A 13636-nucleotide genomic window follows, 5' to 3' on the forward strand; every position below is an offset into this window, starting at 1 on the left:
GAAATTTGGTACAAGTTGTACATTTTGGTACCTGAAATTTGGTACAAGTTGTACATTTTGGTACCATAATTGGTACATTTTTTACAAATGGAGCTAGAGGTCGAAAATTTGGTATGTAGCTACAACTAGGAAATATATGAAGGGTGACTAAATGACCTATTCTCAATTTGTAACTTTTGGTACCATTTGGTACCTTCTTTACAATTGGAGCTAGAAGTTTGTAATTTGGTAAGTAGGTAGAAATAGTAAATATATGATGGGTGACTGAATGATCTATTCAAATTCGTACATTTTGGTACCAAAATTGGTATAATTTCTTTACAGATGCAGCTAGAGGTCTGAAATTTGGTTGTAGGTACAACTAGGAAATATATGATGGGTGACTAAATGATCTATACACAATTCGTACCTTTTTGGTACCGAAATCGGTACCTTCTTTGCATATGGAGCTAGAGATCTAAAATTTGGCAGCGGAAGCTAAGGGCAAATAATAATAAGAGCAAATAATTGATGGATGACTAAATGATCTATTCACAATTCGTACACGACTAGCATATTTTTCGAAATTCGTGCATTTAGGTACTAAAACGTACATAATGTTACTTTCCTTATGGATTGAGCTAGAGCTCTGAAACTTTGGATACTGGTACTCCTTATCAGTATATTTCATGATGTATGATGTTTTGAGTGCTCAAAAAAACAGTTGTTTGAGCTGATGTGTGAGAGCTCGCATTGTCGTGGTAAAGAGTGATTCATCTGTACCACTCAGAATTGATTGTTCTGCGTAGTTCTAGTGGTACGATTGCGGAATGTCCAGTTTATTTCGAAAAAACAGGCGATCATTTGCTTGGAAGATCTTCGTACGCGAGCAACTTTTGTTGGATTTGGCTCATCTTGAAAGACCCATACAGTCGACTGCTGTTTACTTTCGTTCTCATACGCGTAAATCCACGATTTATCACCTGTAACGATGTTATAGACGTGTTTCGGAGCACCGCGATCGTATTTTTGGAGCATTTCTTTCGACCAATCAACACGAACCATTTTTGAGCGATTGCCAAATTGTGTGGGAACAAATTTTTGTGACGGTCAAATATTCATGCAATATTGAATGTATGCTAGTCCCACTAATGCCTAAGGTTATCTCAATCTCACGATAGGTTACATGACGATCTTGCAATATCAGTTGGCGCACAGCATCAATGGTTTTTGGAACAACAACTGATTTAGGAAGACCTTCAAGAAATTCGTCTTAGAGTGAACTACGACCTTGGCTGAATTCACCAAACCATCGATAAACACTGGTCCTTGATGGAGGTTCATCGCCAAGGATTAAGTTAAATTCATCGATGCACTTGTTTTGTTAATCCACGTCGAGAGTTGTAAAAAAAATAATCGCACAAACATGTTTACGATTTAATTCCATTTTTTTGGGCCAAATGAATCTTTTAAGTTACTGTAAACAACACATATAGCGCTCGTATCTCAAAACGTTCTGATTACGTATTACCTCAAAAATGTCAAGCTTTACGATAGAGCTGTCAGTTGGCAGATTGCAAAACAAAGGTAGTCCAATCCCGAAATATAACCCTCGTATTGAGTGACTAGAAAATATTTTTGAAATTCGTACTCTTTACGAATTGAGCTAAAGCTCTTGAAATTAGGATACAGTTACACCTTGACTATGTACATTACTCGACTACAAGAAATTGATATTCGTGGATTTAGGTATGCAAAATTTATGTATGTAGTGTAACTATGTAGTTTTCATAACATGGCATTTGAAATTTGTAGACTTTGACAATTTGCAGCCCACTGTAATGTCATCTCGAATATCAACCAAAGGGGTAGCGAAGCGGCAAATTGCTGTAAAGAGTCATCCAAAGACCTTTTTCATATTATTTGTTGTTTTTTCAAAAGCAATTCGAAGAGGCCCTTGGTTAGGCCGGAATCACAATCACTGTAGTCAGTCCAACGCATTTTGAACACCATATTTTTACCAAACTTTTTAAAGGGTTTTTATTGTTTTTCTTTTTGATTCTTAATAGAAACAAATATATAAACTTATTGGCCTAAAATAGACGCAATTCCAACCACAAAAAGACATATTTTAGCAGATATTTTATCTTCTTCTTAGAAAATTTCTTATTTTAAGTCTTTACATTCAATTGAAATGAATATATGGCTATTGTCCATTCATAAAATTGTATCCCACCAATTATTCATGTTCTGGGTAAAGGTAGAGAATCATAAAAATCTTACGTGAGTACCCCCATTGCGAGTGAATCATTGATCATTATATGAACTGCAGCAGCATTGATTACATTTGTCATTCGATATCAAATCAGATTTTAATTAAAATGGCTCATGTTGGAATATCGTTCAGTGTTAACAGAAAATATCTTATCATCGGGGATGAATGAAACCTCAACAAAGTGAAATATTTTCAAGATCTTACAATTAGCGCATATCAAAACGCCTCAATCGCAAGAAGTGCTGTTTAGTGGGCTTACGCTCCAACTCAAAGTGTGGGGTGGCATTGTTTTCTTTCCATATCTCACTTCGACATGATTCAATCGAGAGGCAACATACAAACAAACAGCAGCAGCCCTAAGTTTTGCAATAAAAATAGACAAGAAATTTCCGAGATACTCGATTCTTGAGATTGAGTATCAGCAGTACAATTTGAACCATAAATGAAGTGAGACAACAACGAATGTAGTGTGGTACTTGGAATAAGAGTGATTCAAAATTGTGAAATGTATTTTTTCTGCGATTTTTTAAGTATGACCAGTGTTTTATTTATAACCAAAAAAATTTTTAGTAAAAAAAGTTTTAATTCTCCTGTTCAATTTTTCAAGTTTTCGGTTGTCTATTTGTAAGCGGCTTCCATTATGGCTATTATTGTAAATATTCGTATAAATATGATAACCTATGGAATCAATGGTTTTGTTTGCTGTCGGTGCCTTTGATTCTTGTTTTGGCTGGTGGTTGGTTTGTAAGAAAAAATCGCAAAAGAAAATTTCTTTTTGAAAATTTCTATATAATATTCTATGGATTAATCTGCAGTATTATCAGCGCTGTCTTCTTGCTTACAGACAAAGTGGGTAAGTATCGCAATTACATGGCATATACAAAATGTGGTGGTGAGGTTTCATGGAAGAGCTAAAAAGAAATGGAATACATGACACATCATTTAATTAGTAGAACAAAAATATAATGTCTGCAAAGTTCATATACCAATTTACGCTTTTGCTCATATTCTTAGTAGTTTCTTGCATAAAAATTGTCTCGAGTGTAAAAAATAGAATTTAAACAACGCCATTGGTTGTTGTGCTAAAATTAGATTGTTTATGGCAATGAGTTACTTGAGAATTTCTTTGTTGACTATTTCAATATATGGACATGCTGAAGCTGTAACGTAAGGTGCCTAAAAGCGAAATTTCAAAATCGTTGTGACAAACGCATACAGCTCACTTGAGTCTAGAGATAAAATCTTTTCATATAAATTTTAAAATATCTTTAAAATAAATCACTATAAACTGAAGGGTATACTAATCTAGTGATTTCATCTGTAACACCTTCAAATATTGATCTAGTACTCCATCAAGAATGTTATTGATCGTTCAGTCTATCCACTTGAAATGTCTGTGTAAATCGCGTCTAGGTATTGACGCGGTTGAAATTTTCCGAAATACTTTTTTCTTAGAGGTTTGGGTCGGAAACTCGATCCTGGATTGCATCAAAACAGATTTTTCCCTTGTAGTTATCCTCTCACTGATGCGGGCGGCTTGTTAAAATCTTCAGTCATGTTAAAGTTCTCTATGAAAAGGTGCCGCTCAGAGGCATGCCTTTCCGAGGTTTCAATCATTGAGTTAGAACTTAAATCTGGCAGCATTCATTAAAATGAGAGAGCCTATCCTCTGTTCCTAAATATATTGTTCGTTTTCAAATTTGAGTGCACTTTTTATTGATTTTGGTCATATTGGTTTCGAATATGGTTTCGATTTAACTTATTGAAGCCCTATAAGCCTCAATTTGTATACAATTATGATGAAATTCAAGCCGATTACTGGCTTATGTGTATGTCCATAGTGGCATGGGGCGGATTAATATCTGCACCCTCTTTTCCATCTAACCTATATCAAGATTCGCTCACACTACCGTCTTTTCATTTCAATCTTCTTTCTTCTCTCCTTATCTACCTTTACCTCTCCTTCACCTGGTGCGTTGCCGCTGTATGTAGGGTTGCTCTGTATGCCGCATTCTCGGCATCAGTAGCATTTCGACACTCTTGGGCTCAAGAAGTCAAATCGGGAGATCGGTTTATATGGGACCTTTATCATGTTATAGACCGATTTGAACGGTACTTGGCACAGTTGTTGGAAGTCATAACAGAACACTACGTTCAAAAATTCAGCCAAATCGGACCAAAATTGCGGCTTCCAAGGGCTCAATAAATCAAAAGGGGAGATCGGTTAATATGGCAGCTATACCCAAATCTGAACCGATATGGTCCATTTGCAACCCCCAATGAGCTAGGAAGGAAGGAAGTAGCTGTGCAAAATGTCAAGCGGCTAGCTTTACGTGTTCGACCGCTTTTGTAATTTCGATAGACGGATGGAGGGAGATGGCTAGAACGTCGAGACGATCAAGAATAGATATACTTTATGGACTCTTAGACACATTTTTCGAGGTGTTATAGACGGAATGACTAGATTAGTATACCTCCGTCCCATGGTGGTGGGTATAAAAAGGATGAAGTTAGGAAGGAGCTAGGAAGGAGCTAGGAAGGAAGGAAGTAGCTGTGCAAAATGTCAAGCGGCTAGCTTTACGTGTTCGACCGCTTTTGTAATTTCGATAGACGGATGGAGGGAGATGGCTAGAACGTCGAGACGATCAAGAATAGATATACTTTATGGACTCTTAGACACATTTTTCGAGGTGTTATAGACGGAATGACTAGATTAGTATACCTCCGTCCCATGGTGGTGGGTATAAAAAGGATGAAGTAGGGCCTAACACAACTATCTGTTCCAAATTTCAGCGAAATCGTACAACAAATGCGCCTATTAATTTAAATCGAGAGATCGTTCTATATGTCAGCTATATGCAAATCTGGACCGATCTGGGCCAAACTGAAAAAGAATGTCGAGTAGCCTAACTCAACTCACTGTCTCAAATTTCAGCAAAATCGGATAATAAATATGGTTTTTATGGGTCTCAAACCTTAAATCGGCAGATCGGGGTATATGGGGGCTTATACAAGTTATATCGAACTTAACCTGCCAATGGACAAAGAAAGAACCTGAGCAAAGTTTCAGGTCAATATCTTAATTTTTAAAGAGTGTAGCGTGATTTCAACAGCCAGACGAACGGACACGACTACATCGTCTTAGATTTTTACGACGATCACAAATATAAAGAGTGTATCTGGATTTCAACACGAAGACGGACACGGCTACATCGTCTAAGATTTTTACGACGATCAAGAATATACAATCCTTCGGTAGTGGGTATGAAAAGTAACCTGGAAAAAAATCTAACTGAAGGCTACCGTAGCGCAGAGGTAAGCATGTCCGCCTATGACGCTGAACGACAAGGCTCGAGTCCTAGCGAGAACATCAGAAAACATTTTCAGCGGTGGTTATCCCCTCCTAATGCTGGCTTTGATGAAACTTCTCCCCAAAGAGTTTTCGCACTGCGGCAGACCGTTCGGATTCGACTATAAAAAGGAGGCACCTTGTCATTGTGAGAAGTTAGCCCCAGTTTTTTAGTGCAATGTGCATGGGCAAATTTGCATTTGCATGTTAGGAGTTCCGTGATACTTACAAAATCCTTAATTATTTTCCATACCACGCCCCTTATTTGGTTCATGTCTGGTATTGTGTGCCGGTGTCTGTTTGCTGCGAAGGCCGGGCAATGACATAGGAAATGCTCCAAAGTCTCATCAACTTCCCCGCATGCCCTTCATATGCTTTCACTTGCCTCACCTATTCTGCATAAGTGAGATCGTAGTCCTATGTGTGCCATTATGATACCGAAAGCTATACTGATCTCCTTCTTACATGCTTTCAGTAATAGCCTCGCCTTCTCACAATCCGGATTTTTCCATTGGACTTTCGTCGTCCTACTGACCTTTTCGCTGTTTCACAGAGTTAAAATCGCGTTCGAAGCCCTTAGCTCGCACTGCGTCGACCCGAAAAGTTTCGGCTAACGGCAGTCCTCTGGCCAAGATGTGTGTTTTTTCATTCCCCCTTTCCCCCTTACTCCGCTATGGCACGGCAACCAAACGATGGGGATCGTGCCATCCTCAGAGAAGGCGGAAGGCGTTAATCTCCTTTATACACTCCACGACTGTTCGTTCCCTTACCGTTCTGGTTGTTATTGCCATGATGACCATTTTACTTTACTGTAGAGAAGTTTACACTCGACGCCCTCGAATTAACAACCACACCACCTCACGCATTCCGTGATGGCCCGGATCTCCGCCTGCAGAACCGTAATATGGTCAGGCAGTCTAAAACTGATCTGAGTCCCGGGGTTCTGAATGTAGACCCCAAGTGGGCCCACTTTGTCCTCTAGCTTTGATCGATCTGCGTAGCATGAACTTCCAGAGTTGTGTCAATCCAAGACTGCGCCGCTGCCAGCAGTTCCGTGCACTCGTCCTTAAATGTCATCTCGGGTATCCCATCGGAAACCTCTTCCATTCCTTCCAGTTTTCCTATAGTCGCCTTGATTATACCGCGATGGTATGAGCTGCTCCTATCCTCTATCCATTCTCCCATCGCCTTAAGCCTCATAGCCGCAGTGGCTGCTTCACATATAATCTGTATGTGTTTGGGTCGGATATCTAGAATAGTCTCCAGTGCCCTAGTGGGTGTGGTGTAATATGTATGGGAGCCATATCATCAAAATTTCAGTCAAATCAGACAAGAACTGCACCATCTAGGGGCTCTAGAATTGCAATTCGAAGATTGGTTTATATGAGAGCTAAAATCAGGTTTTAGACCGATGCGGATCATACTTGGCACTTATGTAGGAGATCATTGAAGAAGTCATTGCCCAAGATTTCTGCCGGATAAGAATTACAACCTGTAGGGGCTTAAGAAATAAAATCGGGATATCGGTTTATATGGGGAGACATATGTGAGGTACTTTGCCATTTAAAAACTTCTCCCAAAGAGGATTCGCACTGCGGCACGCCTTTCGAAGTCGGCTGTAAAGAGTAGGTCCCTTAACGTTGAGCATAAACTTGTAACGGACAGCACTCATTGACATGAGTGAAGTAGTATCTCCACTGTTCTTTAAACTATGTCAGCTAACTCATGCAAATAAAAATCTAAGACTAACAAGTAAGAACGTGCGTCCACCATGGATCACATTTGTCGAGTTCTATGCGCAGTATCTCTTTTTAGGCAAACAAAGAATATGCTTTGTGTAATATTTCAGTTAATTCGGATAAGAATTGCGCCTTGTAGGGGCTCCAGAATAAAAATCAGGAGATCGGTTTATATGGGAGCTGTATCAAGCTATTAATCGATCCAGACCATATTAGACACGTATGTTGAAGGTCATGAGAGAAGCCGCTGTACAAAATTTCTTCCAAATCGAATGAGAATCGAGCCCTCTAGAGGCTCAAGAAGTCAAGACCCCAGATCGGTTTATATAGCGGCTATATCAAAACTTGGACCGATTTGGATCATTTCCAATCCCAACCGACCTACACTAATAAAAAGTATTTGTGCAAAATTTCAAGCGGCTAGCTTAACTCTTTCAAAAGTTTGCGTGCTTTTGAAAGACAAACGGACGGACGGACATGGCTAGATCGACTTAAAATGACATGACGATCAAGAATACATATACATTATGGGGTCTTAGACGTTTATTTCGAGGTGTTACAAACAGAAGGACGAAAGTATTGGGTTGCCCAAAAAGTAATTGCGGATTTTTTAAAAGAAAGTAATACATTTTTAATAAAACTTAGAATGAACTTTAATCAAATATACTTTTTTTAACAGCTGATAACTGACAGAAGAAAGAATGCAATTACAGAGTCACAAGCTGTGAAAAAAATTGTCAACGCCGACTATATGAAAAATCCGCAATTACTTTTTGGGCAACCCAATAGTATACCCCCATCCTATGGTGTAGGGTATAAAAAGTGAGCAATTTTAAAAGTTCTTCATTTTAGACATATGCACATGGCTTAAAAATCCACCACCTATTTTAACTCCACATAATTGCAAGAGCTTTCAAATTAAATTTGCTTTAAATACTCTCTCCCATTAATTATTTTTTTTTTGTAGATGTATCATTTTATTTCATTTTTGGATCGATGGTGATAATTTTTTTACCCTGCTACAACTATATAAGCTTGCGAGTTAGCACAGATGGATGTCGACCAGCACGCATCGCATTAGGCAATGCCATGTTCTATGGTGGCCTTACGGCTGGTTTTGCAATTTTTAAAGAATTCGAGCCAAGATTAGCTGGTTGGACCATATTTGGGGTTTCCCTATTCATGATTGCTGGTGTCATCATCAACGAAATTCTGCAGCAATGTCAATGTCAGAATTACAAAAGTTCCTGCGATTTGGTCTATAATCTGCTTAATGAAGAGAAGTTGATATTTGCCGAAAGGAAGGCAATTACTTCCATGTTTGTGGGTCGAGATGACTTTTGTTTTAAGCAAAATATACAATGGCTGACGGTAGGTTGTGCCGGCCTGTGCATTGTGGAGCGTTGTTGCTTTTATTCCTGGTCATATTTGGAGTTGATGGAAAGTTCCACCAAAGGCTACACGGGCAGCGATTATTTGTATTTGCCCTATATCCTTTACACCAGCGGTTGTGTGGTGAGTTCCTTGCTGATGCTGCGCTATAAACCGAAATTGATCTATCTGATGTTTGCTCTCATCAAAATCACCCTTTCCGCTGCCATATTGGGAGTGTACTCCGAAATGAATACCGAAGATTGTTTTGTGTTACTGTGCTTCTATTACATAAGCATTGGGGTATACTCCAGCATTGGTTTACAAATGCTATTGGAATCGACGCCTTTTCTCTATACCGAGTTGACTTTGGCCACAGCCTTTGCTCTGGAAATGATCATTATGGAGGTGCTTAAATTCGAATCTTTAAATGACAATCACTGGTCTCGCCTATGGATAATGACCGCCATAACCATGTGTTTAACTGCCATTTGTATTGTCCTCATTCAGCTGTTTCTACCGCGTTCGGTGGGTCTTATTGAAATTCGAAATCGTCTATTGGGCATACATCGGCAACCTGTAAAATCCTATGAAAATCGTCTATGGAAAAATAATTTCTTTTTGCAAATGGAAAAACCACAAGGTTCAGTGAGTGTTAATTTGGAAAAAGATCGTGTTTTCCATCAGTATCCAGCTTTGGATTTAGGTAGTAAAACGAAATTTTAAAGAAATTTTGCTGTTGAATAGTAAAATTTTTTCTAAATATTTTTTATACAGGGGTTTTGAAGAAAATAAAGATATAAAAATTCAATGTAAACAACTATTAGTTTTTTTATACCCACCACCATAGGATGGGGGTATACTAATTTTATCATTCCGTTTGTAACACCTCGAAATATTCGTCTAAGGTCCCATAAAGTGTATATATTCTTGATCGTCTCGACTTTCTGAGTCGATCTGGCCATGATAGAGGTCGAACACGTAAAGCTAACAGCTTCAAATTTTGCTCAGATACTTCTTATCGATGTAGGTCGTTGGGGATTGCTAATGGGCCATATCGGTTCAGATTTAGATATAGCTCCCATATAAACCGATCTCCCGAGTTGACTTCTTGAGCCCCTGGAAACCGCAATTTTTGTCCGATTTGGCTGAAATTGATCATGTGGTATTTTGTTATGACTTCTAACAACTGTGCCAAGTGCGGTCCGAATAGGTCGAACCCAGGCTGCGCTACGGAGGAGGTTTATATAAATCAAAATTTAGTTTTATAATGGACTTTATCCATTAAATCATTTCTCAGGCATGCTGTCGATGACTTTCTAGCTTTTCACTGCAAGTTTGTACTCCTTTGGCCCAGTAGTATAATACATCAGCAAAAAAAAACATGGCTACTGTAACTTGTGTTAATCTTGTGACTTCTCATTTATTTTGTTTATTGCACCATTTGTTTTGATTCGTTTAATTTCCGTTAATCTTCGCATAAGGGTCGTTATGAGCACGCCTACATAGCGCATGTACAAATAGAGAAAATCTCATTAAAGGACAGTGGAATTTCACACAAATTGATATAAGATTTTGTCTGTTGAAGGAAAATTTAAATTTCAAGTAAAATGAAAAATTTATTGAACAAGTTTTACGAAAGATTTTAAATTGTAGCGAAATTATTTGTAAAAATAAAATTTTCATAAAAAATTCTACAGTCGATAAAATTTTAAAAATAAATTTAAGAAATATAATGTTTACAACATGTTCTCCAAAAATAAAACAGGGGAACGTCACTGTTCTCTAAAACCCGGTGAAATCGCCAGTTTGGGACTGGTTCTAAGTCCTGCAGAGACCTGTAGGATGTTTGGGGTATATTGATACGTATTAACATAAATTACCTGTCATATCAGCAACGTTTTTAGTCTATTGCGTGGCTTCTTTGACGTATTTTTCTTTTCACCGAATAAACCGGTGAAAACCCCGGTTTAAAAGTCTCTATTTTGGGGATAGTTCGTTTTTTTTTCTTAAGTACGCATTCGTTGGTTTCGATGCTATTTTTGTCGTACACTCATCGTATTATAAAAAAAAATTTTGCTCTGGAAGTTTTTTCTGCTTTGAACAAAACATAAATAAAATAATAACTTAAACCGTTGTGTTTCTCTAAACCGGAGAAATGAGGGTTTTTTTTTATATCCTCCACCATAGGATGGGAGTATACTAATTTCGTCATTCTGTTTGTAACTCCTCAAAATATTCGTCTAAGATATATATTCTTGATCATCATGACATTTTAAGTCGATCTAGCCATGTCCGTCCGTCCGTCAGTCTGTCCGTCAAACTTTCGAAGGAATAAAGCCAGCCGCTTGAAATTTTGCACAAATACTTCTTACTAGTGTAAGTCGGTTGGGATTGTAAGTGGCGCATATCGATCCATGTTTTGATATAGCTGTCATATAAACCGATCTGGGGTTTTGACTTCTTAGGCCTCTAGAGGGCGCAATTCCTATCCGATTTGGCTGAAATTTTGCATGATTTGCCAACTGTGCCAAATATGGTCCAAATCGGTCAATAACCTAATATAGCTGCCATATAAACCGATCTGGGATCTGACTTCTTGAGGCTCTATTATATATATGTACTGATCCGGTCCCGCTCCGCTGCGCCTTCTTTTACTTTATATGAAACAAAACTGTGCTTTGCAAATTTATTTTCGACAATTAAGGAGCTTTTAGTAAATTACCATGCTACGAAAATAGATATATCGCTTGACTAATAGCATAACAAAAAAAAAGCCTTAATCTGAATCCCATATTATCTTTATTGGTCTACGAAATCGCTTGAATGTTTTAGGTTCATTTAAGTTTGGAGGTTAGATGTACTCCACTGTTAAAAGACTTTATTTGAACACAATATTTCCATGGGGATTTTTGAAGTGGGAAGGCCCCAGAGTGGTGGTTGATGAATTTAGGGAGTAGTGTGGAACCCTAAGGTGGACTCCCGAAAGTGGGTATGCATTTCGTGGTCTACTCACAAAAACCCTTCATTTGAGCCCCATATTGCCATGATCGATAAATATGATTGTCCGAATTAGGGGTGTTTTTGGGGAGTGAGGGGAGTTGTTCCCCCAGACAATTAGCCCTGAAAAAAATACAAGCATCGTGATCTACTTTTAAATATCATTTATTTAAACCCCATATTGCCATTGGTTTAAGGGGAGGCATACCCCAAACACATGACTCCAAAATTGGTTATCAAATTCGTTTTCTTATCTCAAATACCTTTCACTTGAGCAACATATTGCCAAGATCGGTAAATCTGGTGTTTTGGGGAAGGGGCTCTGCGCCAAAAAACATGGTCCCACATTTGTATATCAGATTCGTATTCCACTCCCTAATACCTTTATTTCAACCCCATATTGCGATGGTCAGTAAATAATTGCTGTGTGTGGGGTGTTTTGGGGGGAAAAAATTGCTTCCGAAAGTGGTTATTAATTTCGTGTTCTACTCCCCAATACCTTTCATTTGAGCCCCACATTGTCATGGTCGGTTAATATGTCCGATTTAGGGGTGCTTTGGGGAGTGGGGTGGTCCTCCAAACACTTAACCCTGAAAATATATCAGGATCGTGCTCTACTCTGATATATTATTTATTTGAACCCCATATTGCCATTGGCCTAAAAATTGGGTATCAAATTTGTCTTCTAATCTCAAATATCTTTCTTAAAGTACTTATTGCAAAAGTCAGCAAATATGTCCGGTTTGAGGTATGGGCCCTAAAAATTATCAATATCGAACTCCACTCTTTTTAAGGCCCAAATTGTCATGGTGAGCAAATACGTCCTATTTTGGGGGTTGTTATGAGGGTGGGTCGTCCCTTAGACAGTTTGTCCGGATATCAGATTCGTGGTCTACTACCAAATACATTTCATTTGAGCCCCATATTCCCATAGTGTGCAAAAATGTCCGGTTTGGGTGGTGTTATGGGTTTGGTATGGATCCATAAATACTTTTCCCGAACATTGATATAAGATTCGTGCTTTACTTCCAAAAACCTTTCATTTGAACCCCATATTGCTATAATCGTATGTTTGTCCTCTTTGGGAGGTGTTTTCGGAGACGGGCGGCCCCCCAAACACTTGGTCCCACATTTGGATATCGCCTTCGTATTCCTGACTCAAATACCTTTTAATTGAGCCCCATATTGCCATGGTCAATAAATAAGTTTTTTTCGGGGAAGAGGTGGACCACCAGAAACTTGGTCCCACATTTGGATATTAGATTCGTATTCTACTCTTTGAGTTCCATATTGCCATAATCGGTAAATATGTCCGATTTAGGGCTATTGGTTGGGAATGTTCCCCAAACACTTGGGGGTGGGGCGTCCCCCCTAGGTACCCCATCCGGAATTTGGATAGCAAATTTTTGTTTTTAGGTTACTGTTACAGATCACACAAAATTTCATTTAAATCGCACCGCCCATCTCCGAGATCTGGTGTTTCTGCAAATTATGGTAAGGGGGAGGGTCCCCCCCCCCCCCCCCCCCCTTAGAAATCAAAAAATGTAGTACCCTATTTTCATTACGCGATCATTATGTTCCATCTGTCTGAAATTTTCAAGAAAATCGGTTCAGCCGTTTTTGAGTCTATACGGAACAGACAAACAAACAAACCAACAAACAAAGACAAATTGATTTTTATATATAAGAGGAATATATATTTATATATATTAAGATCCTGATTGTTGTAGTCCTATTGGCCAACCCGCTGTCCGTAAAGATATGTACACTCTACGTTCTTGCATTAATATCGTACCACTTCACGCATTCTGTGATCACCCAGATATTCCCCTGTAGGACAGTGTTATGGTTTGGCGGCCGGTAACAAAACTCATTTTCCGGGTGCTCAACGATATCTGCTATTCTCTAGCTTTAATCCATCAA

The 13636-nt window shown here is 38.6% G+C and overlaps 1 protein-coding gene across 1 annotated transcript; it reads left to right on the plus strand.

The window, feature by feature from the left end:
- The first annotated feature begins 2483 nt into the window (after positions 1-2483).
- LOC106088518 (uncharacterized) lies at positions 2484-9503 on the plus strand. The gene is made up of 3 exons (XM_013254080.2): positions 2484-2784; positions 2862-3107; positions 8310-9503. The coding sequence occupies exons 1-3, from the start codon at positions 2760-2762 to the stop codon at positions 9437-9439; spliced, it is 1401 nt and encodes a 466-aa protein (XP_013109534.2). The 5' UTR covers positions 2484-2759; the 3' UTR covers positions 9440-9503.
- Positions 9504-13636: the final 4133 nt, after the last annotated feature.

Source organism: Stomoxys calcitrans, chromosome 4, assembly GCF_963082655.1.
Source record: "Stomoxys calcitrans chromosome 4, idStoCalc2.1, whole genome shotgun sequence".
Taxonomy (NCBI): domain Eukaryota; kingdom Metazoa; phylum Arthropoda; class Insecta; order Diptera; family Muscidae; genus Stomoxys; species Stomoxys calcitrans.